Raw genomic sequence first — 26,320 nt, forward strand, 5'->3', positions numbered from 1 at the left:
GACACTACATAATGATCAAGGGATCAATCCAAGAAGAAGATATAACAATTATAAATATATATGCAACCAACATAGGAGCACCTCAATACATAAGGCAACTGCTAACAGCTCTGAAACAGGAGATCGACAGTAACACAATAATAGTGGGGGACTTTAACACCTCACTTACACCAATGGACAGATCGTCCAAACAGAAAATTAATAAGGAAACACAAGCTTTAAATGACACAATAGACCAGATAGATTTAATTGATCTTTATAGGACATTCCATCCAAAAACAGCAGATTATACTTTCTTCTCGAACGTGCATGGAACATTCTCCAGGATAGATCATATCTTGGGCCACAAATCAAGCCTCATTAAATTTAAGATAATTAAAATCATATCAAGCATTTTTCTGACCACAATACTATGAGATTAGAAATGAACTACAAGGAAAAAAACATAAAAAACACAAACACATGGAGGCTAAACAATACGTTACTAAATAACCAAGATATCACTGAAGAAATCAAAGAGGAGATCAAAAAATACCTAGAGACAAATGACAATGAAAACACGACGATCCAAAACCTATGGGATGCAGCAAAAGCAGTTCTAAGAGGGGAGTTTATAGCTATACAACCCTACCTAAAGAAATAAGAAAATTCTCAAATAAACAATCTAACCTTACACCTAAAGGAACTAGAGTAGGAAGAACAAACAAAACCCAAAGTTAGCAGAAGAAAAGAAATCATCAATATCAGAGCAGAAGTAAATGAAATAGAAACAGAGAAAACAATAGCAAAGATCAATAAAACTAAAAGCTGGTTCTTTGAGAAGATAAACAAAATTGATAAACCATTAGCCAGACTCATCAAGAAAAAGAGAGCGAGGACTCAAATCAATAAAATTAGAAATGAAACAGGAGAAGTTACAACAGACACCACAAAAATACAAAGTATCCTAAGTGACTACTACAAGTAACTCTATGCCAATAAAATGGACAACCTGGAAGAAATGGACAAATTCTTAGAAAGGTATAACCGTCCAAGACTGAACCAGGAAGAAATAGAAGATAAGAACAGACGAATCACAAGTAATGAAATTGAAACTGTGTTTAAAAATCTTCCAACAAACAAAATTCCAGGATCAGATGGCTTCACAGGTGAATTCTATCCAACATTTAGAGAAAAGCTAACACCCATCCTTCTCAAACTCTTCCAGAAAATTGCAGAGGAAGGAACACTCACAAACTCATTCTATAAGGCCACCATCACCCTGATACCAAAACCAGACAAAGATGCCACAAAAAAAGAAAATTACAGACCAATATCACTGATGAATATAGATGCAAAAATCCTAACAAAATACTAGCAAACTGAATCCAACAACACATTAAAAGGATCATATACCATGATCAAGTGGGATTTATCCCAGGGATGCAAGGATTCTTCAATGTACACAAATCAATCAATGCGATACACCATATTAACAAATTGAAGAATAAAAACCGTATGATCATCTCAATAGATTCAGAAAAAGCTTTTGACAAAATTCAACACCCATTTATGATTAAAAAAAAAAAGTCTCCAGAAAGTGGGCATAGAGGGAAACTACTTCAACATAAAAAAGGCCATATACTGGGCTTCATTGGTGGCACAGTGGTTGAGAGTCCGCCTGCTGATGCAGGGGACGTGGGTTCGTGCCCCGGTCCAGGAGGATCCCACATGCTGCGGAGCAGCTGGGCCCGTGAGCCATGGCCGCTGAGCCTGCACGTCCGGAGCCTGTACTCCACAATGGGAGAGGCCACGCAAGTGAGAGGCCCGCGTACAGCAAGAAAAATTTAAAAAAAAAAAAGGCCATATATGACAAACCCACAGCAAACATCGTTCTCAATGGTGAAAAACTTAAAGCGTTTCCTCTAAGATCAGGAAAAAGACAAGGATGTCCACTCTCACCACTATTATTCAACACAGACTTGGAAGTCCTAGCAATGGCAATCAGAGAAGAAAAAGAAATAAAAAGAATCCAAATTGGAAAAGAAGTAAAACTGTCACTGCAGATGACATGATACTATACATAGAGAATACTAAAGATGCCACCAGAAAACTACTAGAACTAATCAATGAATTTGGTAAAGTTGCATGATACAAAATTAATGCACAGAAATCTCTTGCATTCCTATACACTAGTGATGAAAAATCTGAAAGAGAAATTAAAGAAACACTCCCATTTACCATTGCAACAAAAAGAATAAAATACCTAGGAATAAACCTACCTAGGGAGACAAAAGACCTGTATGCCAAAAACTATAAGACACTGATGAAAGAAATTAAAGATGACACCAACAGATGGAGAGATATACCATTGTCTTGGATTGGAAGAATCAATATTGTGAAAATGACTATACTACCCAAAGCAATCTACAGATTCAGTGCAATCCCTATCAAATTACCAGTGGCATTTTTTACAGAACTAGAACAAAAAATCTTAAAATTTGCATGGAGACACAAAAGACCCTGAATAGCCAAAGCAGCCTTGAGGAAAAAAAAAAACAGAGCTGGAGGAATCAGACTCCCTGACTTCAGACTATACTACAAAGCTACAGTAATCAAGACGATATGGTACTGACACAAAAGCAGAGATATAGATCAATGGAATGGGATCGAAAGCCCAGAGGTAAACCCACACACCTATGGTCAACTAATCTATGACAAAGAAGGCAAGGATATACAATGGAGAAAAGACAGTCTCTTCAATAAGTGGTGCTGGGAAAACTGGACAGCTACATGTAAAAGAATGAAATTAGAACACTCCCTAACACCATACACAAAAATAAACTCAAAATGGATTAAAGACCTAAATGTAAGACCAGACACTATAAAACTCTTAGAGGAAAACATAGGAAGAACACTCTTTCACATAAATCACAGCAAGATCTTTTTTGATCCACCTCCTAGAGAAATGGAAATAAAAACAAAAATAAACAAATGGGACCTAATGAAACTTAAAAGCTTTTGCACAGTAAAGGAAACCATAAACAAGATGAAAAGGCAACCCTCAGAATGGATGAAAATATTTGCAAACAAATCATCAAAGGATTAATCTCCAAAATATATAAACAGCTCATGCAGCTCAATATTAAAAAAAACAAACAACCCAATCCAAAAATGGGCAGAAGACCTAAATAGACATTTCTCCAAAGACATACAGATGGCCAAGAAAGACATGAAATGCTGCTCAACATCACTAATTATTAGAGAAATGCAAATCAAACCTACAATGAGGTACCACCTCACACCAGTTAAAATGGGCATCATTAGAAAATCTACAAAAAAAAAAATACTGGAGAGGGTGTGGAGAAAAGGGAACCCTCTTGCACTGTTGGTGGGAATGTAAATGGATACAGCCACTATGGAGAACAGTATGGAGGTTCCTTAAAAAACTAAAAGTATAACTACCATACAACCCAGCAATCCCACTACTGGGCATATACCCAGAGAAAACCATAATTGAAAAAGACACATGCACCCCGATGTTCATTGCAGCAGTATTTAAAATAGCCAGGTCATGGAAGCAACCTAAATGCCCATCGACAGACGAATGGATAAAGAAGATGAGGTACATATATACAATGGAATATTACTCAACCATAAAAAGGAACGAAATCGGGTCATTTGTAGAGACGTGGATGCATCTAGAGACTGTCGTACAGAGTGAAGTCAGAAAGAGAAAAACAAATATCGTATATTAACGCATATATGTGGAACCTAGAAAATGGTACAGATGAACTGGTTTGCAGAGCAGAAATTGAGACAGAGAAGTAGAGAAAAAACCTATGGACACCAAGGTGGGGAAAGCAGCGGGAGGTTGGGGGTGGTGGTGTGATGAATTGGGAGGTTGGGATTGACATGTATACACTGATGTGTATAAAATGGATGACTAATAAGAACCTGCTGTATAAAAAAATAAATTAAATTTAAAAAAGAAATAAAAGGCATACATGTAGGAAAAGAAGAAATAAAACTTTCTCTATTTGCATGTGATATGGTTGTCTATGTACACAATGCCAAGGAATTTGTTTTTTTAGATCTCTTAGAATAAGTGAGATAAAAATCAACAGACAAAAATCAATCTTGTTTATGTATATTAATAACAAACATGTGAACCAAAATTAAAAACATAATACCATTTACAATTGATCTAAATAAAATGAAATACTTAGATACAAATCAACAAAATATTTATATAATTTTCAAAAATACTGAGAAAGAAATCAAAGAAGACCTAGACAAATGGAGATATTTACATGTTTTTAGATTAAAAGGCTTTAAAAAAAATTTCAGTGAATAATTTGGAATCAGACTATAGATAGAAAAATACAAACTTAGTGAACTGGAATATAGATCAAATGAAATTATGAAGAGTGGAGGAGAGAGAGAAAAAGATTTGTTTTTAATTTCAGAACAGAGGGTAGGCGACATGGTGGCTACGTATACACAATCAGAGAGCTGGAAGAAGAGGGCAGAGTACAGGGGCAGAGGCATTTTCTGAGGAGATAATAACTAAGAATTTTCCATGTCTAATAAAAGCGTGAGGGTAATATCTTGAAAATGTCTTTCAAGCATGAAGTCACTAACTTAAGGAAATTCTATGGGATATATTCTGTCAGAAGGAGAGTGATTCCCGGAAAGCATGTCTGATATGCAAAGAGAAATGGAGTGCAAAGAAAATGGCAAATACATGGGTAAATATAAGTGAGCATTGGTTGTATAAAACAGAATGATAAGGTCTAATAGGGTTAGGGGAAACAATAGTCTTAAAATATGTACAAGACTAGCATGGACAGAGCTCTCTAGTCCCCATGTTGTTGAGGAAGAGGGGAAAGGTCTTCATTTACTTTGGATGTGAGACTATATATAATTCCAATCCGAGAGAAAAAAAAAATGAAATAAAGCCCAAACACAGGCAGGACAAGAGGAAAAAATAACATAGATTTGTGTGGGAAGAAAGAAAATACTCTATAAGTTGGTAGCTTTAAACTTAAATCTGTTAGCATTCACGTTAAATGTAAGTGAACTTAACATTCCAATTAAGAGTCAATAACTGTCAAATTTGACCCCCCAAATTTTTTAATCCAGCTTTAGGCTATTTACAAAAGACTTTCCTAAAACAAAAGTATAGAAAGATTGAAAGTAAAAGGGTGAAAAATATATGACGTGCATATACTAATCAAAATAAAACTGTTGAGACTATAGTACTATCAGGCATATAGACTTTAAGTAAAAACTATTACTAGAGAGAAAGAGACTTGATTCACAGATATGTAAGAATCATAAATATATAGGAACTTAATGTATATTTTAATAACATATTAAAATATATGAAACAAAAGTTGAAAGAACTAAAAAGAAAAATAGAAAATTTCACAATCATAGTGGGAGATTTTAACACGCCTCTCAATAAGTAATACACAGGCAGACAAAAAAATCAGTAAGAACATAGATTTAAACAAAACAATTAACAATATTAAGTAAATGGACAGAACATTGCACCCAACAATCATAGAATACATGTTTTTTTTAAGTACACATGGAACATTTACCAAAACTGATCATATCCTAGGATATAAAGCAAGTATCAACATATTTCAAGAGATTGAAATCAATAGAGTATGTTCTCTGACTACAGTGAACTAAGCTAGAAATCAGTAACAAAAAGATTTCCAAAAATCTCAATATGTTGGGTAATTAGGAAAAACACTTCTAAATAGTTCATGGATCAAAAAGTCGTAATAATAAAAATTAGCAAGTATTTTGAACTGAATGATCATGAAAATACTACATATCAAAAAGTAAATGCAAGTAAAGTCATGCTTAGAGGGAATTTTTATAGCCAGAACTGTGTTTATTAGAAAATAAGATAAATGGCAAATTAGCTGAGTATCCATCACCAGGAGTTAGAAAAAGAAGAGCAAAATAGCACCAAGAAAGGAGGAGGATAGAATTAATAAAAATAGAACAGAGATTGATGAAATAGAAAACAAACATTCAGTAGAGAAGAGCAATAAAGCCAAAAGTTGGTTCTTTGAAAAGACTAATAAGAGTACAAACCTCTAGCAAGACTGAGCAAGGAAAAAGAATGGAAACACAACCAACATTAGAAATGAAAAGAACATCCCTACAGATGGTGTCAACAACTAAACAGATAAGAGAATATTGGAAACAACCTTATGCCAGTACATTTCAAAATGTAGATATAATGAAAAGAATCCTAGAAAAAATGCAAGTTGCCAAAAATTATAATGAAGAAATAAAAATCTGAATCATCTTACAACCATTAAAGAAATTAAATCATTAGTCAAAAAATTTCACACAAATTAGACTCCAGCCTCATGAAGACTTCACTGATGGGTTCTAGAAAACACTTAACGGAGAAAATGTTTTTTCAATCCTACACAAGCTATTTCAGAGCATAGGAAAAGGAGGGGACTCCCAACACTTTTTATGAGGCTAGCATGACCTTGATACCAAAACCTGATTAGAACATTAAGAGAAAATAAAATTATAGACTTCTCTTGCTCCCTAAAAATATATTAGCAGAGTGAATCCATCAACACATTAAAAAGATAATATATCTTGACCAAACCGAGTTTATCTCAGGAATGCAATGATAAAGATTAGAAGGTTAATCAATGCAATGCACTGTATTAACTGACTAAAGGAGAAATATCATACAGTCATTTCAAGAGTTTCAGAGAATTCATTTATGACAAAACTCAAACTGACTAGCTGGGAATGTCTCTTTTTTATTTTATAAAGGTAACATTTATATATAACAATATGTAAGTTTCACGTGTACAATATTTCTACTTTTGTATACCCTCAAAGTGCTCACCATCGAAGATTTAGTTTCCATCTGTCACCATACGGGAGACATGTATGGTAAAGGAGACTCATCTCCTTTACCCATTTCACCCTCCCTCCACCCCTCCCCCTACTCTGTTCTTTATATCTATGGGTTTGTGTTGGTTTTTGTTTGGTTTGTTTGCTTTGTTCGTTATTTGTTTTTTTTTTTAGTTTATTAGTTTTTTATATTCCACATATGAGTGAAATTATACAGTATTTGTCTTTCTTCATCTGACTTATTTCACTTAGCCTAATACCCTCAAGGTCCATCCATGTTCTAACAAATGGCAAGTTTTTTCATCTTTTTTCTGGCTGAGTAGTATTCCATTGTGTATGTATGTGTGCATGTGTGTGTGTATATATATATATATATATATATATATATATATATATATATATATATATATATATATACACACACAAACACCACAACTCCTTTATCCATTCATCTGTTGATGGGTGCTTAGGTTGCTTCCATGTCTTGGCTATTGTAAATAATGCTGCAGGGAATATAGGGGTATGTATATATTTTCAGATTAGTATTTTTGTATTCTTTGGAAAAATATACAGAAGTGGGATAGCTGGATTGTATGGTAGTTCTATTCTTAATTTTTTGAGGAATCTCCATACTGTCTTCTGCAGTGGCTGCACCAATTTACATTCCCACCAACAATGCAAGAAGGTTCCCTTTTCTCCACATCCTCACCAACACATATTTCTTGTCTTTTTTGATAATAGCCATTCTAACAGGTGTGAGGTGACATCTCATTGTGGTTTTGATGTGCATTTCCATGATGTTTAGTGATGTTGAGCATCTTTTCATGTGCCTGTTGGTCATCTGTATGTCTTCTTTGGAAAAATGTCCATCAGCTCCTCTGCCCATTTTCAAATTGCTTTTTTTTATTGTTGAGTTGTATGTGTTCTTTATATATTTTGGATATTAAATGCCTCTTTTAAAATAACATATTTGGGGCTTCCCTGGTGGCGCAGTGGTTGAAAGTCCGCCTGCCGATGCAGGGGACACGGGTTCGTGCCCCAGTCCGGGAGGATCCCGCGTGCCGCGGGGTGGCTGGGCCCCTGAGCCATGGCCTCTGAGCCTGCGCATCTGGATCCTGCGCGTCCGGAGCCTGTGCTGCGCAGCGGGAGAGGCCACAACAGTGAGAGGCCCGCGTACCACAAAAAAAAATAATAATAAATAAAATAAAATAAAGTAACATATTTGTCAGGATAGACCAGGCTAAGTTGCAGTAACAAATCCCCCAAGTTGAGGAGCTTAACACATTAAATAAAGTTTCTCTCTCATCAGATAAATCCTTTGTAGGTTCAGAAGATCTACAGGGCAGTTCCCTTCCAAGCTGTGTCTCAGGTATCCTGGTAGTCCCCATATGCTTTTCTATCCTAATCACAGCTTTCAGATTCACTATGAAGAGCTAGAGCATCATGTAAGAGTTTTTATGGCCAAGTCTACATGGGGCATACGTCACTTCCACCCACATCCAAATGACTATAACTCATTCAAATCACAAAAACACAACCTAATTTCAAGAGGAACAGAAATATTAGCTTCCTATATGCCCAGACAGAGGAAAAATAAAAATGGGTCTTAATGAACACATGGCATGGTCTCTGCCACAACTGAAAAAGGATATCTACAGAAAACTTGCAGCAAATATCATACGTAACAATGAAACTTGAAAGTTTTTCCTCTGATAGTGGGAATAACACAAGGATGCCTGCTAACACCATCTCTATACAGCAGTATTCTAGAGGTCTTAAACAATGCAACAAGAAAAATAAAATGTAAAAGGATTGGAAATGAAACAGCAAAATTGTCAGTATTTTCAGATGGTATTATTTTGGACATAGAAGATTCAAAAGATTCTGCAGATAAACTATTAGAATTAATGAGAGAGTTTAGCAAATTTACTAGATACACATTCAAGATACCTAAATCAATTTTATTTCTACATATCAACAGCAGGAAAAAGAGTACTTTAAAAATGCCATTTATAGTGACATCAAAAAATCAAGAATCTAGGAATAAATCTTACAAAAGATGTGTTAAGTGCGCTACAAGAAAAATTGTAAAATTTTATTTAGAAACATTTAAGAAAACCTAAACAAATGGAAAGATATACCATGCTCGTGGATTGGAAGACTCATTATTGTAAAAATGTCAGTTCTCCCTAAATTGAATTATAGATTTGATTCAATTCCTATCCAATTTCAGCAGGGTTTTTGGGGGGCTGGGGAGCTGTTTCATCTTTGTGGAACTTGACAACTGCTTTCTAAAATTTATGTGGAAAATGCAAAAAGTCAAGAATTGCGAAGACACTCTTGAAGAACAGGCGGGAGGATTTACTTAACCAGATATCAAGATGTGTACTAAAGCTCTATTAAACAAGGCAGTGTGACATTGTACAAGGATAGCAAATACAGCCACATAACAGAATAGAGAGCGGAGAAACAGGCCCATGCACAGATGGACACTAGGAGCTCCACACAGGTGACAATGCACAGCAGCGGGGCAGAAGAGGTCTTTTTGGTAAATGATGCTGGAATAATTGACTATCCAAATGGAAAATAATTTAATAGGATGCACATCATGCACAGCGACACAAATGTGCAAAACAAAACTATAGAGCTTTTATGAGGTAATTAGGAAAACGTCCTCATAACACAAAAGGCACTAGCCATAAAAGAGAAAAACTAACAACCCAACTACATAAAAATTAAGAAAGTTTGTTTTCACAGGATTCCATAAAAAGAATAAGACAAGCCGTCAAGTGAGAGGAGGTATTTATGACACATGTAACCAACCAGCAAAGGGCTAATATTTGGAATAGATAAAGAACTTTACAAATCAATGATAAACAGGCAGACAACCGAAAATATGAGCAAAAGATTTGAACAGGCACTTCACGAAAAAATTAAGCTCAAGGACTTCCCTGGTGGCACAGTGGTTGAGAGTCCACCTGCCGATGCAGGGGACGCGGGTTCGTGCCCCGGTCCGGGAAGATCCCACATGCCGCGGAGCGGCTGGGCCTGTGAGCCATGGCCGCTGAGCCTGTGCGTCCGGAGCCCGTGCTCCGCAAGGGGAGAGGCCACAGCAGTGAGAGGCCCGTGTACCGCAAAAAAAAAAAAAAAAATTAAGCTAAAACGTCTAATAATATATATGAATAAATGCTCAGGCTCATCGGTAAGCAGGAAAAGGAACATTAAAACCACAATGAGATATAACTACACATCTATCAGATGGGAAAATCCTGACAATAACCCTGTATGGTTATTTGCTCGATGGTGTGAAGCAAGTGAACGCTCATACACCGCTGGTTGGAGAGTAAATATCTATGACCATTGTAGAAAATTTTTTAGCATTATCTAGTAAAGCTGCAAATACATCTACCCAATGACTTAGCAGTTCCACTCGTAGGTGCATATCCTAAGAAAGATATGCTTGTGCACACAGGGAGACTTGTGCAAGCATTTTCATAGCAGCATTGTTGGTAACTGTCTAAAGCCAGAATCAAACCAACTCCATCAACAGTAAGATAGATCAATTCTTTGGTATGTAATCATGCAAAAGAATATTATGCAACAATAAAACTGGTTGGACTACATGAATTTTTTTTAATAGGATTTACTCTTCTTTTTTTCTTAATTTATTTATTTATTTATTTATTTAGGGTGGTGTTGGGTCTTCGTTTCTGTGTGAGGGTTTTCTCTAGTTGTGGCAAGCGGGGGCCACTCTTCATCGTGTTACGCGGGCCTCTCACTATCATGGCCTCTCTCGTTGCGGAGCACAGGCTCCAGACACGCAGGCTCGGTAGTTGTGGCTCACGGGCCTAGTTGCTCCGTGGCATGTGGGATCCTCCCAGACCAGGGCTCAAACCCGTGTCCCTTGCATTAGCAGGCAGATTCTCAACCACTGCACCACCAGGGAAGCCCCGGACTACATGAATTTTATCAAAGTGAAAAAGGCTTAATGAAAGAATACATTGAGTATGACTCCATATTTAAAAGTTTCAAAAGCAGGCAAAATCAACCTGTGTATTTTAAGGATGCATAAATACATGGTAAAGCTATAAAGGAAAGCAAGAGAATTAATATTATAAAAGTAAGAATAGTGATGAGCTTCCATCAGAGTGTGGAGGCTGTGATAGGGAACTTCTGTTCCTTAACCTAGGTGAGGATTAGAACAGGATATACTTTATAACTCTTTGTCAAACTCTATGTCCTTTTATATGCATATGATATTTTATAACACAATTTTTTTCAATGTATCATATACGAAGTCAAAATATTATCTCCCCTCATAAACATTATCTAATTTCGTCCTTACCACGAGGTCCTGCCAAGCAGGCATTATCCCATTTTACAGGTAGGAAAACTGAAGTTCAAATGGCTAAGCGTTTTATTTTTGCAAATAGCTTGGTAAGTTGCCTAAGACATCCTAGTGAGTGATAGAACTAGAGCTTCACCCAAGTCCCAGCCACAGTCTCTCTCAGACCCATTCATACTCCTTCCATGGTGGTTCTCTGTAGCTTCTACAATTCACTGCAGCTCTAAACCTATAATGCCCCATTCTTCAGTCACTGAGCCATGCAACATCTCTCATAAGACAGCTTACATCTTTTCCAAAGTAGGCCTTCCCGTTCCCTTAACAGCACGGTCCTCCAAAGCCAATGGTGGGCCTGTGCAGTGAGCCTACATCCCGTCACCCACCCACCTGGTTCAGGCTAAATGTCATGCTTTCCTCTTTGATCCACAAAATCCCCTACTTGAGCTAGAAACCATGTGTAACTGTTGTCCCAAACATGATTAGAGGACAGTAGTGCCCCTGTAAGTCCCAGGCAGGGGGAGTCATCGTGTTCCTCCAGCATATTCTGACCCTAACCGTCCACATTGCTATCTGGGAGCTTTGCCTCAGCTCCACCCTCACGGCATGCTCTCAGCTACTCCAGGGTGTAGAAGCCTCTGGAGGAGAGGCACGTGGTTCCTGAGGTAGCACCTTTACCTGGCCCAAGGGAGCTGGCCCGCCCAGCAGAGAATGCTAGGGTCTGATCCCACTCAGGACGAGACCCCAAGATTTTTAGCACCTGCCTGAATTCCAGCTGCCAGGTGACAAAGTCCTGTACCAGCAACACCACTGCTCTCTGCTGCCTAGGCAGGTACCAGGTGATCGGGGGTATCATCTCTCCTGTCAATGACAACTACGGAAAGAAGGACCTCGTGGCTGCCCGGCACCGGGTGGCCATGGCCCGGCTGGCCCTGCAGACGTCCGACTGGATCCAGGTGGACCCCTGGGAGAGTGAGCAGGTGCAGTGGATGGAGACAGTCAAGGTGCTGAGGTAACGGTGGGCATATGCCCTTGGGATGAGCAGGGGCCACGGTCACATCTGCAGAGTCCACAGGGTGACAGGCAGGGATGGAGTGTTGAGTGGGGCTTCAGTCAGCCCCTCTCACCCAAATCCTGCAAGTGTTTCTCCTTAGAGGGAGAGAGACCAACAGATTCACATTCTCAGAGAGGTCCTAAGTGAAAAACTCACAAACCACTGCCCTTCAGGATACACTTTGTGGGAAAGCCCCGTCTTGTTTCAGAGGGTTGTAACATCTCGGCTCCAGGGCCGCCACTCAGTAGCTGTGTGACATTAGGCACATGACATTTCTCTGGGACACATTTCTCACTTGCAAAACGGGGACAGCATAACCCAATGAGCATTATGTGAAAATGTAAATCACTTTTTTGACCCAGAACCACATCATCACACTCAGTAAGTGAGACCCTTTATTATTGTCATCACTGACTAGGTTGAAAACTGCATCAACATAATAGGCCATCTTTTCCAAGTGTACAAATCCTAGGTTCTATAAATCTAGACTTTAAGAAAAAACTATGAATCTAGAAATAATTACACAGGATTTTTTTTTTTTCTTTTAGAACTGCTATTAGCATTCAGCTTAAGTAATGCAGCCGTTTAAAAGCCCTGTATCTTAGGACAGTGGGTCTCTGACTTTTGTCTGGGAAGCTTTCCTGGGAGATTGCTAGAGAAGCAAGAAGTCCCACTTGTCCTGCCTGTCAGAGGGGATTGTGAGGTGGGCCTGCCTGTCACTAATGACAGCCAGCTCTGCTGGAAGGGATTGCAAACTGTGGGCTGTGTCTTGATCTATGTGGAAGCACTAGGATTGTCAGAGAATAGGAGACACAAGGGACCAGGATGAATGATTGACAGCCCTGTCCATAATTTGGATTGGTTTTTATTTTTTACTAATCTTCAAAGTCACTTGGGAGAAAAATGTTTGCCTTTTTAAGCAAAGGTAAACATTTAGTTTCCACATCATGGTTCTTATTACTTACCCTTTACTGGAGAAAGAACCAGCTAGAAGCATTCAGCAGTTACAGTGCTACTGCTTAATCTGTTGTCAAGTTGAAGGAGAGCAAATATGAAATAATTGTTAGATATATGCTTCTCTTTTTTTTCTTAACTTAAGTAATAAATTTACACCTAGATCACCCTTTTCGAATAAACAGTGTAGTCAGCTCTCATTTATCGAGGCTAACAGAGGGGAGTAGAAACAAATCAGAGAACCCAACAAATCATTTAGCTTTAATATGTAGTCAGAAACAAAGAGACGCTCTCCTTTTCCACCCTGCGCGGGGCAGTGTGGCCTCGGGCCCAGATCTTGGAGGCAAATTTACTATCGAAATGACTTGATGTAAATGAGTTAGCCTCTCTGAGCCTCAATTCCTCACCTACTAAGATGGGGATGACACCACCTACTTCACTGGGATACTGTATGAACTACGTGAGATGATGGCGGAAAGCACCTGGTTTATAGTAGGTGCTTAATAATGTTAGCTACCTTCCCTGCATCCCTAACGCGCCCATAATGTCTCCTCGTAACAGATAAGCCATTCACAGGTAAGTAGGATTTGACTGCAGTACCACGTAATTAATAACCTGCTGCAAAATGCAGACCTAAGATTTTACAGGACACATTCTTTTTCTTTTTTTTAACTGTACCCTTTAGACAAGTGCTTCTCAGCCCCGGCTGCAACTTGAATCACCTAGGGAGCTTTCAAAAGTACGGAAGCCTGAGTCTTACCCCAGAGACTGAGATGCCATTGGTCTAGGACGGGGCCTTAGGATTTTTAAGAGCTCCCTGGTGATTCTAACGTGAGGCCAGGGTTGAGATCCACAGCCTCAGTCACCAAGTGTGTGAATCATCCCTATGCTTAGTACCGGGGTGAGTCCAAACCAGTGGTCTCAGTCCTGGCTGTAGGAATCACCTGGGAAGCTATTTCTAAACGCTCACCCTTCCCTACCTGAGATTTGGATTTTTCTGGGGCAGGGTCTCGGCATGGGTACTTTTAAAGGCCCCCAAATGATTTATTTTGTGCAGCCAAGGTTGAGAACCCACTGATATAGTCAACACTGTTTTATGAGATAGCTGATTAAGACTTTTTGTCAGTATTTGGGGTGGGCTTCATTCGAAAATTTGTTTAATTACTAATGTTTTCCTAAAATTACCAAAAGCATTTTTTTTTAAGATTGAAAATCTGGTTAAAATTGTCAAGTTAGGTGATTCTAGAAGCATTGTAGAAATCCACCCCACCCTTTGCTCCATTTAGTGTCCTCTTGGTGGACTCAGCAGTGAATCTACGTCATGGTGACAGTGACATATGTCACTATGAAGTCAAGTCACTGTAGGGCTTAGTGAGTGTTCTTTTTCTCCTTATTAGGTTTTTTATTTTTACTCTAATTTTTTAAAAAATCTGGGCCAGCTTTCATGCTTTTAGGGCACTTGATAACTGATTTCACTTGCCCTTTCCCCATGATGGGGGAGGGCCTCGGTCACGATGCCATTTGATGTGGTCCAGCAGCAGCTCACGTGCCCCTTGGCAAACATGCTCTTATGTCGTCCTCATTTTACAGATGAGTAAACTGAGGCTCAGAGAGGCTAAGTTAACCACAGTCGCACAACAAATAAGCAAGTGGTGGAGCCCTATTCTGTTGAACTCTGAAGCCATGCTTATGGCCATCTTCAAAACCAGTGATCTACGGGTGGGACCACGATGTGGCTGACTCTGCTTCTGCCACAATGGCCTTCTGATTGGGTATTGTTGGAGACCAGGGGCTGCTGAGGACACAGAGAACATGCTGCCAGGGACAGTCGTCAGGTCCAAGGCTGGGCACACCAGGGTAACCCTCAGGCAGGCAACAAGAGGAAGCAATGACCTCCCACCCAACACAGGCGGAGTGGAGGTCTGTGAGGACGATGCATTTGACGTTAAAGATAATCATTTGCACACCAGAGTTCAGAGCTCCAGCTGATTCAAAGTAGGGCCAACTTGAACCAGGAGCGTCAAGGAAGTAAAATAAAATAATACTAGCTTTCATTGATCACCTACTATGTGTGCCAGGTATATAATATCTAGTCAGCTCAGCAACTCTGAGAAGTAGGTGAGTTTGGCCTCATTTCACAGATGAGGAAACAGAGGTTCTGAAAGGGTCAGCAACATACTCAAAGTCCTACAGCGAGAAAGTGGAGGTGAGACCCAAACCTACTTCAGTCTGGTGCGAGATTCCAGACTAACCCGGGAGTGAATCCTCAGAGGTGAAGCTTTCTAAAACCAAAGCAGTAAGACAGTAATGGAAACACAGACGAGTCCAGCAAGGCCCTGAGAAGACTCAGCTGAGTCTCTGAGACCATCAGGAGGGAATCTGGACCTGAATTAAATGTATGTATTTATCCCCCGTCCATCCTTCGTGAATTCAGCTGACTTTACTAAGCAGTTCCCTAGGTACCAAGAATATAAGGATGAATTAAATGAGCTCCTTGTTCACAATCTGGTGGGGAAGACAGACTGAGAGTAAGGATACTAATAACAGCTAACGTTGATTGGGCACTTTTCTGTGGATGGGCTGTGCTAAGCTCTTTAATTCAACCTCACAACAGCTCTCTCGGGCGGGTACTGTCATTGTCTGCCATTCTACAGATGAGGAAAGCGGAGGCAGATTGCTTAAGGCACCCACCAAGATTCCACAGCTCCTAGTTGGAACCAGTATTCCAACCCAGGCAATCTCACCCACTCCAAATAATACTCAGCATTCAGCCACTTCCCCAGCTGGGGAGAAGCCTTTGGCCTTCATGGCCTTGTGATACTCAGGGTAGACAAGGCCGGCATTAACTTTCCTGAGCAATTAACAGAGGTCAGTGAGGCCCTGAGGGTGTTTGTGACTCACCCAGGCTCGTACAAGCAGGAGAGCCTAAACTTGAACCCAGCCACTCTGGCTACAAACACATGCTTCTCCCACCAGGCACTTCTCCTTCCCAGACACAGCTCTAGTTAATACGGGAGGTGGAAGATGGAAGATCAAATTGATACAAGACATAGTGATTACCTGTGCTCTGTTAAAAAGAAGACGGCGCAGGTATCTCTTGATTTGCAGAAGATAGATTGCTTAACGAGCCGGGCCTGCCATATGGGTGTAAGTCTAATCATATCTGAACTGCTAACATGTAATGAGATTCGCTCTGTGCTGCACACCACTTGGTGGGCTTTGCATGTATAACTCCTTTCATCTTCATAACCATCCATGGGAAGCCGGCACTGTCATCATTCCTCGTTTTGCAGGTGCCGAGACTGGAAGCCGCCCACCCGGGGTCCCACCGCTGGCCGGCGGGGGAGCTGGGATTCAACCCAGGCAGTCTGGCTCCAAGCCAGGCTCTGAGCATCACCCTGTCAAATTCTAAAGTACTAGCCCATGATCCGAGAGAGCCTCTATCTTGAGAGGCAGCTGTGGGCCGTGCACTGTGCCAGTGCTTACTGTGTGTTAGCTCATTTACCTCCACAAAAGTCTAAAAAGTAGGTGTATTATCCCAGCTTTACAACTGAAAATTTATATTTTGAACTCAGGTCTGATTCTAATAGCCCAGGTCTGTAATCCCTATTCAGTTTTTTTTGTAAAAAGTGAGGTATTGAAAGAAAATACTAAAAGAGTAGAACTCTGCTCATTTCCTCCTTTCAGTCGGGGCTCACAGAAGGCTGTGAGCTGCCTTGGATGCGGGGGTCTGTGAGGGCCCAGACGCATCACCTGGCACAGGGCCTGGCACATAGTAGGCCTTCAGCAAATATTTATGGAATGAGCTACCTAAAATGGACAAAAGCAGGTTGAGACTTAAAATCAGAGGACCCCCCCCGGGTGGTTTGGGGGGACTGTAGGCCACATGGATGCCCCCTGAACCCATATGCTTACAACACAGGCATCATCACAGCGAACTTCTCAGATCTCTGCCCTGGAAGGAAGGCCTGGACCAAGGCAAGGTTGACTCTCCAGCCCCCGCAGGTGGGTGCTGACCCTCTCCTCTGTGGGAGGGTGAGATGTCAGGGCTTCGGGAGTCACAGCCCACTGGGCACAGATAAGAGCTTTCGAAGCCTGCTAGGGGTGACACTTCCCACTTCCCACGTTGAAAGGTCAACTAACCAATCTGCCACCATCCCTTGTAAATCGTTATGCTAAATCGGGATTTTCTGCCCCAAAGGAGTTTACCTACACTTGTGACTTGGGCTCGTGACCTGGATTACAGTCAGGGCTACACAGACATCAACTTCCGGGTGCTGCTGGGCCGCTTTTGAAAGCCTTAGTCTTTTTGAAAACAAAATGTGCCATTATATCCCTTAAACTAATACTTTATAGCAGTGTTACTCAGTGTTTTACTTGGAAGAGGAAACCTATGTTTTAAGGCATGTAAAGTTGATTTGGATTAGCCTTTTAATTTGTATCCCTGGGTTTCTACCCTGTTGTCAACTCCTGGTGTTTGATGGAATCTTGTCAGCCGTGATTTCAGAGTACCTCCCATGGCAGCCCTGGTACTGGGGGTCAAATGCATAGCCCCTCAGGCACATAAGCAGCAGCGACAGTGATGGGGGGGGCAGGATGTGCCATGAGCAGGGAATCGCTGGTCCTACTGGGCCAATACTCCAGCGGCTCTCCCAACTTTAGTTGGTGGGACACTATTTCCCTATTAGAAGGACTCCAGAATGTCACGGTTAAGCAAACTTAAAGTGGTGTCTTTACTGCAGGACTTTTCAGAGCCTTTACTATGTTCATGTGCGTTGTGACTCTGAAAGAAAGGGGAGAGGCTCGTGGCGTGCTTAGCACTTTTTAATCATGGGACTCTTTTTAATGCATATTAGTGTTTCTCAGAACCGGTGCTCCCCAGAACACAGACTGGGAAACACTCTTCTAAAAGGACTTGAAGGGTGGGTGGGGACACATTAGGAGTTTGGGATTAACATATACACACTACTATATATATAAAATAGGTAAACAACAAGGACCTACTGTATAGCACAGGGAATTATACTGAATATCTTGTAATAACCTATAATGGAAAAACATCTGAAAAAGAATATATATATGTTTATAATTAATTAATCAATTAATTAAAAGGACTTGAAAATGCCCTAAAGGTTTCCTGCAGCAGTTCCTGAATGCTGGCCAAAGGCTCACTCACAGCAGAATCACCTGTGAGGCTTGTTAGAAATGCTAATTCCCAGGCCACGCCTCAGACCTGCTGAGGGGGAATGGGGCCTGGGACTCTGGATATTTAATAGGCCCGCTGGGGAACTGCTTTACCGCCAGTTTGGGGAACTGTGCACTACAGTGGGAATCCAAGAAAGAAGGAGCTACAGAGTCTCCTATATGATCAGCTTCTACAATGTTTATTACACTCCCCTGGTCTCCCTGTCTGCCCCCCTCCATTGCCAGCATGGGCACCTCATCTGTCCCCCAGTCCCGAGCACAGCACACAGTGTGCATTCTCAGCCCTCTGCCTTCTTTCTGAATCACCTCTGGCTCAGCAGTCACTCCTAATAGGGTTCTAGAGATGCTGGCTGAGAACAGAGACCGGTGCCCAGCCCCTGCCCTGAGCTGGAGACAGGCTGTGAATGGCAGTGAGTCCAGACATGGATTAGGGGGACTGGAGGAGGTGACGCCTGCACCATGACTCATGGGATCAGCAGGTTATCTGGGGCTGGGGATGTTTCGGGGACAGAGGGGCGGCTGAGTAAGGCACACAGGCAGGAAGTGCTGGGCACTCCATGCCGCTCAGGATGCTGGAGCCCACAGTGAAGGAAGGGAGTAGCTTCCAGTGAGGTAGGAGGAAGGCCATGCTTAGGCTCCCAGCTTCTCAGCTCTCTGCAGATGCTTCCAGAATCCCTGTCTCTGCCTGGTGTGCCCCCCCTCCCCCTTCCCTTCTTGGCTTCCCTGTTGAAAACCTGTCTGTCCTGTGAGGCCCAGATTGGAACCCACTTCCCTGTGGTGAAACCAGTCCTTCCCTCCCCCAAAGCTCACCCTGCATTCTTTTTGGATTTATCTTTCCAGGGGGCTACTAGTCTGCTCTGTTTGGCCCTATGATGTTGGGGGTTTGTTCCTTATCCCCTTTCTCTCTGTTCAAACCCTAAATCCTACTCATCTTGTTCTCTTCCAAAGTAACTGTTAAAAAAGGAAGTTTAGGGCTTCCCTGGTGGTGCAGTGGTTGGGGGTCTGCCTGCCGATGTAGGGGACACGGGTTCGTGCACCGGTCCGGGAAGATCCCACATGCCGCGGAGCGGCTGGGCCCGTGAGCCATGGCTGCTGAGCCTGCGCGTCCGGAGCCTGTGCTCCTCAACGAGAGAGGCCACAACAGCGAGAGGCCCGCGTACCGCAAAAAAAAAAGGAAGTTTGCATTGAATGAAAAGTGAGCTTTTCAATTTACCAAAATATAGCAGGGACCTTAAAAATGTGTGTGCCCTTTGCTTGATACATTCCCCTTCTAGGAATCTGGCTGAGGAGATACTTAGAAATTGGGATGAAGACATGCAGAAGGATGTTTATCGTGGCAATTTTTATAATGGCAGAAAATAAAAGCAACCTTAGTGTTTAAGTGTAAGGGAATGTATAAGTAAGTTACACTGTATATATAAGATGTAGATAGGATGTTCTGTATATACAGGATGAAGAATCCACACAAAAGGTTTTCATGATATGGAGAAACACTTAGGAGGGGAATGGGAAAAAATCAGGATACAATACTGTGTAATCTCAAGTATACAAAAATATGTAAATATACTTTCACATCTATTTGCATGTTTAAATAGAAAAGACTGAAGAAATACGCCAAAATATTGAGTTTTTTGTAGAAAGAATTATTGTTGCTGTTATTTTCTACTTTAAATACTTATGTGTTTTCCATACGTCCCATAATTGACATAGATTTCATGTTTGTCATCAGAAAAAAAGAACTAGAGCAATTTCAAAAAGGCAGGTGATTTTTTCTCACCTGGCTTTTGATGAGGTCGCTTGTATGTTACTGGTGACACGTTTTTAAAGGACCATTTTGTGTGCCGTGTGTTTTGTCACACGCTGTTCTCCTCTGGGGCTGAGCTCAGCGTTTTCTGGCCGCTGGAGCCCTGCTTTGCCCATCACTCCTGTGATTTGCAGTCCTCCTTGGACTCACCCAGAGGCGTGTGAATTGCCTTGTCCTGGGCTGCTTGGGTGTCACGCTTTGGGGTGGATGATGCCTCAGTCCTTTAACAGGCCGCCTCTGTCGCTTGTGAATGTGGTCCCTGCCTTGGCTTATGGGGCCCGAGCACAGCTCAGCCCCCTTCTCCTTTCATACAACCAGAGCAGACGCTTCACCTGGTTCCATTTCACACTGACTGTTCCAAGGTTAATTTGGGTGCCACCCTTCAGTTGCCAATACCTGGCTGCATCTTGGGTGTCCTGTCTAGACCCAGAAGTCCTATGCTCCGGACACCACCTTCGGTGCCTGCACTAAGCAGGAGATTTCCATTGCATTCTCTCCATCACTCAACTTCCATAACTCCCGAAGGAGGCTTTATTATCCCTACTACAGCTGAGGAAACAGGCCCACCAGCTATAACCATCCCAGGCTCCTCGCAGATCTTAAATTAGAACCCAGGGCTGACTGGCCTCAGGATTGGTGCTTTTGATGTCAAAGAGTTAGGGCAACTGGACATTCACAGGGAAAGGTCCTGGTGGTGCTTCTCCCACTTTCTGTGTTAATCTCTACTTCCTCTGCTTTCCAAAGCCTGTGGCCATTCAAAAAGCACACTGCCCCCAAAGGCCCACGGACATCTATTTATGTCACTATATCACTGTTAGGACAAACCAAATTGGCAGTATTTATTCAAAACCTCAGACTTACAGACTTTGGACTTAGACAGTCAGAGTCACTCGGTCTGCAGTTTTTGTAAGAGTGATGTGAATGGATTTGAAAGGGAGATGTGAATGCCTCTGGGGGGCCTGATGACAGGACTGCCCAGAGTTGGGATCTGAGATGCGTATGGCCATCACACCAGTCCCACAGACATGCCTTTGACTTGGGGGACGGGACAGGTGTGGGTACTTGTCTCTTCTGGGCAAGGGCTCAGAGTGAATCATATTCCACACTGTCATTGTTAATGAATTCAAACAATATCTAATATCGAAGTGGATATGTGGAAATCGTTCCCACGGAAATCCGCAGGATGAGAATCCCTGACCTGTGGGAACAGGGTGGTGTGCCTCAGACCCCAGAAGACCCAGGAATTCAGTGCACATCATTTAACCTCCCCCATAGGAAGACCACATAACAGCAACCCAATTGCTTGAAAGGTCGAACAGTGGTCTCTTGCTACATTACAATGGTCAAATAAATAAGAAATTAGAGTAAAATCTCACAGGTGCAGAGCAGTTTGGATCCACATACATGTTGTAGGCAATGGGACCAGCCCAAATGAGTGAAAAGGGTCTAAGTTATTGAATAATTTTTAAATGCAGTTTTATTGATTTTAAAAGGCCAGGTACTTAGGAGATATTCCGTAAGTGCTGAATGGATGTGCTGATGAATGGATTGGTGGATAACTAGGTAAAGATGGAGGGATGGATGGACGGATGGACAGTAGTTAACATATGTCACACTTTCTCTGTTCCAAGCACTGTTCTAAGTGCTTTACATTTATAAGCTCATTCAATTCTAAGATAATCCTATGAGATAAGCACTGTTAATATCCCCATTTTAAACTTGAGGTCACACAGCTGTCAAACCGCAGAGCCAGGATTTGAATCTAAGAAGTCTGGCACTAGAGTCCTAGTTACGCTGCTAAAGTGTCTGAAGTGTGTTTTCTGTAATTACATCTGCTGCTTTAAAATGAGTAAGCAAGTCCAGTGCCACCATTTCATGGATGGGAAACTGAGGCCCAGAGAAGGATCTCAGCTCCAGCCCCACAGCAGCCGGTGCCCGACTGAGGCCGGAACTCTGACCTGTCCATGACATCTCTAGTTTCTCACTTTGCAGTGCACGGCTGGTCTGGTGCTCGTTTGTAAACTCATCTCTCTGGTCCACGTCCGGATCCCTTCGAAGGTTTCACAATAGAGGAGCCTAAACCGACCATTTACATCAGGTTTTCCCCAGCAGCTGGTATCCCTGAAGCCTCTCCCAGCTGAGATTCCAGGGTGACTGAGAGATGCCCGTGACCTAGAAGCCCAGCCTCTGCCATTCACTGAAGCTAGAACCGGCTTCCAGAATGACTAGAGGTCCTGCTGGTTGCTTCTAGCATGGACTTGGTTTTTCCTTTTCCGATTAGCCCATTCAAAGGGGACCTGAACAGGAATGGTGCCAGGAATATCCAGGCAGGGTGACGCATGTACAATTCCTGCCAGCAGGCGGAGGCAGAGCCCAGCGGTTTCAAATGCCCCAGCTGGAGGCTGGCTGTGTGCATTTAAATCCTGACTCCTCTGCTTAAATGAGTCATGCACCTCTCTGTGCCTCAGTTTCCCCCTCCGCAAAGTGGGCCCAACAATAACACCTACCTTCTGAGGTTGTTCTGAGGCTCAAATGCGATTAAACACATAAAGCGCTTAGCAATAGTGCCCACAGTAAACAACCAATACGTGTTAAGTATTCTTTAATCATCATAATCATCATTCTCTAGCAGCACAAATGCCAAAGGATTAGCCACATCGATCAGTTGTTCTAGAGCTTTGTTTTATTGAAAACAGATGAAAAGGTCACCAGCTGGGGTCTTAGAGACCTTTGAGTTACCCACAGATCCTTTATAATTAACCTTTAGGATGAGATTGTACTTCTAAAAATACCAGGTGTTAGGGCTGAAATAGATTTTGAGAAAGGCAGTGACTTGTTAGTCCTAGGACTTTAAGAACCTCACCTTCTATCAGAAGACGGGGTTCTAGGTACAGCACAGCCGCCTTTGGACTCTGCTATGGGGTCCGGCAACCACAGACAGCCTTGTGGTATAACACTGAAAAAAAAAAAAAATCCATTTTGTATTACTTGGCATTTTGCCAATGTTAAAAGATTTATTGATTAAAGTATTACAACTATACGTCCCTGAAGTAACTTCAGATTCATTTACATGCTTTTTAAGTCATGAACACGGAGATGTTGAGTTCCCCGTACATTCCAAGAAAAGCATTTTTGGAAAATTTCAAACAGAATATGATGTTATCATTCCTGGCCATGACCCTTCTGTAACTTTCTTGGGATCCACCCTTGTTTCTCCAGCTGTGCCTGAGCTGAAGCTCCTCTGCGGGGCAGATGTCCTGAAGACCTTCCAGACCCCCAACCTCTGGAAAGACACGCACATCCAAGAAATAGTGGAGAAGTTCGGCTTGGTGTGCGTGGACCGGGCAGGGCACGACCCAAAGGGGTACATCTTGGGCTCGCCCATCCTGCAGAGGTACCAGGACAACATCCACCTGGCCAGGGAGCCAGTGCAGAACGAGATCAGTGCCACATACATCAGGCGGGCCCTGGGCCAAGGGCAGAGCGTGAAGTACCTGCTCCCCGATGCCGTCATCGCCTACATCAAGGAGCACGACCTCTACGCCAGCCCCGGAGAGGAATGAAGGGTAGCTGAGCTGGGGAGGGCCACCTCCTCCTCCACTGGTCTCGTCCTGAGGACAGGGCGCTTACAGTCTTTGTTTTCCAGAGTTTTTCCCTGTTTCATTTGGTTTGTTTCAACAATAATTTTGTTTGTGAGGCATCTTCTGTCCCAGGAAGAGATACCTTCTTCGGGGAGGAGCAAATGTTTGCATCACAAGGATGGACATTTATCACAGAAGTTAAAGTGGTGTGGCAGGTCATTAGGTTTAGACAGAAGCTCTCAGAACCTCTGGATGAAGAGGCCTTCTTATTTTGTAAATGGTAGTTATGGCTGCGCACTGAAGGCAGTTCTGCACGTGGCAGGGGGCCCCTGAGGGTCAGGTCAGAATTGCCCACAAAGTGTGTTTTAACTAGGACCAGGTGCAGCTTGCAGGTCTTGATTGGAGAGACTTGACAGGATGCTAATTACCAAACAGTGGGCTTTGTCAATGCCTTGTTTCCACAAAGTAATGCTCATGGAGGAGTCCAAAATTTGGAAGCAACACTTTACTGATTGACATTGAATCTTCCTTTACAAACCGTAGTCTGCCTGCCTACTGGCCATTGATAAAATTTAAACTAAAAGCTTTCTAGGTAGTGATCCTCAAACTATATATATATATATAATTTTTTTTTTTTTTTTTTTTTTTTTTTTTTGCGGTACGCGGGCCTCTCACTGCTGTGGCCTCTCCCGCTGCGGAGCACAGGCTCCGGACGCGCAGGCTCAGTGGCCATGGCTCACGGGCCCAGCCGCTCCGCGGCATGTGGGATCCTCCCAGACGGGGCACGAAACCATGTCCCCTGCATCGGCAGGCGGACTCTCAACCACTGCGCCACCAGGGAAGCCCCTCAAACAATATTTTTGATACAATACATATATATATATATATATTATTTTTTAAAACACAGCTATTCTATAAATGCCAGGGCTCCTGATTTCCAGGTTTCTAAAAAGGAACGGAGGTAAAACAGATGCCTTGACTGTTTTAGAAGATCGTTTTGAATGTTTTATGACTGCCTGCCTGTTTGAATATTGGTGAAGGGATAAATAATAAATTGACATCAAAAAGCACTAATGAAAAGTTTCTCTTTTCTCTTTCTTTGTTATATTATTAATGCCTGATGTACCAGCTGTTGCTTTTCTTTTTAGCTACTCCATGAAATTTGCTACTGTTCCAATCGAACTGGCATGAATTTAAAAGTTTCCATTCCCGGGTACCAGCTGTGGAGGAAGCAATTGCTTTTCAACACCAAGCAAATGGTTCTCTAAGCTCTGGGTTGATGGCTGTGTTCTGCTGAGCCCCGAAAGGTGCCCACAGGAGCTGGTGTGTATGTTCAGGATTTTTCCTTCCACTCCCGATTAGGAAGAGGTTTTGACTGGCCGAACTCTGTTTGAGTTTACTCTTTCCACTTGCTGACCAAATGACTGAACTCATTTAGAATTTACTTCTCCAGGATTTTACCCTGGTTTATCTTTGCTACAAATTTAATCGTGCAGAAACGCCAAGGGTCAGTGAGAAGAATCTAGTATCTCCCCAAATATATCCCAGTGCCTGCAGGTGTGTCAGGATGGACATGAGTGAAGTAGGAAATCAGGGTTTCCTGCCTGGAGAGTAGTGGGGCCATCCCGTGGGAGTCTCCAGACTTCCACGCCTGCAACCTGTAAAGCTGCTGGCCATCCCCCCACCCTGATGAGCTCTGCCCTCAAGAACTTCCTAAGGACCCTCATAATTCAGGGGCACAGGAATCAAACAGCCCTGCCCAAAAGCTGGCACAGCAAGCTGGGTGATGTTAACTAGCTCCCTTCCCCACTGTGAGCCTCAGTTTCCCAGTCTCCAAAATGGGGAGGTTTGATTAGACATCCTCTAAATTCTCTTCCAGCTGATTTTCTAAGACTCCGAGTGCCTCTGACTTCAGCCTCTCCACCCTTCTTTGGGTCCAGTACACTTTCTAGCCCAACTGGAAGCTCCCCAAGGGCAGGAGTCTTTGTTTTCTTCGCTGCTGTATCCTAAGTGCCAAGAAATTTGCTACTCCAAGTGTGCTCCCAGGCCCAGTGTTTTCATCCTGGGGTGGAATGCAGATTCTCAGGCTGCGAGCTGGTTAGAAATGCAGACTCTCAGGTTCCACCCCAGACCTACTGACTCAGTATTTGTATTTGAATAAGATTTGCAAGCCATTCAATGCATCGGCCTAGAATAGCCCCTGTTATAATAAATATTCATTTTGTTTTGAATAAACTGAACGTATGGCTGAAATTCCATCACATTTACTCTGGTGAATAGCTTTCCAACATTGCCCCCACTGTTCTGTGTGGAGTACAGAAGGCAAAGGATGGGAAAAAAAAGGAAGGGCTTCCCTGGTGGCGCAGTTGTTGAGAGTCCGCCTGCCGATGCAGGGGACACGGGTTCGTGCCCCGGTCCGGGAAGATCCCACATGCTGCGGAGCAGCTGGGCCCGTGAGCCATGGCCGCTGAGCCTGCGCGTCTGGAGCCTGT

General features: G+C 42.4%; 1 protein-coding gene across 3 annotated transcripts in view; it reads left to right on the plus strand.

The window, feature by feature from the left end:
- The window catches only part of NMNAT3 (nicotinamide nucleotide adenylyltransferase 3), a 117,373-nt gene extending 91,352 nt beyond the window's left edge, over positions 1–26,021 (plus strand). For 2 of the 3 annotated variants that reach the window (XM_082655582.1, XM_082655583.1), the window contains exons 3-5: positions 12,059–12,242; positions 17,161–17,243; positions 23,467–26,021. In XM_082655582.1, coding sequence (XP_082511708.1) covers positions 12,059–12,242; positions 17,161–17,243; positions 23,467–23,810 — 611 coding nt within the window. In that variant the 3' untranslated portion in view covers positions 23,811–26,021. The remainder of the gene's footprint in view (positions 1–12,058; positions 12,243–17,160; positions 17,244–23,466) is intronic. The other variant, XM_082655584.1, reaches the window with a different exon arrangement.
- The last annotated feature ends 299 nt before the right edge of the window (positions 26,022–26,320 follow it).

Source organism: Grampus griseus (assembly GCF_964374135.1).
Source record: "Grampus griseus genome assembly, chromosome: 5".
Lineage (NCBI taxonomy): Eukaryota > Metazoa > Chordata > Mammalia > Artiodactyla > Delphinidae > Grampus > Grampus griseus.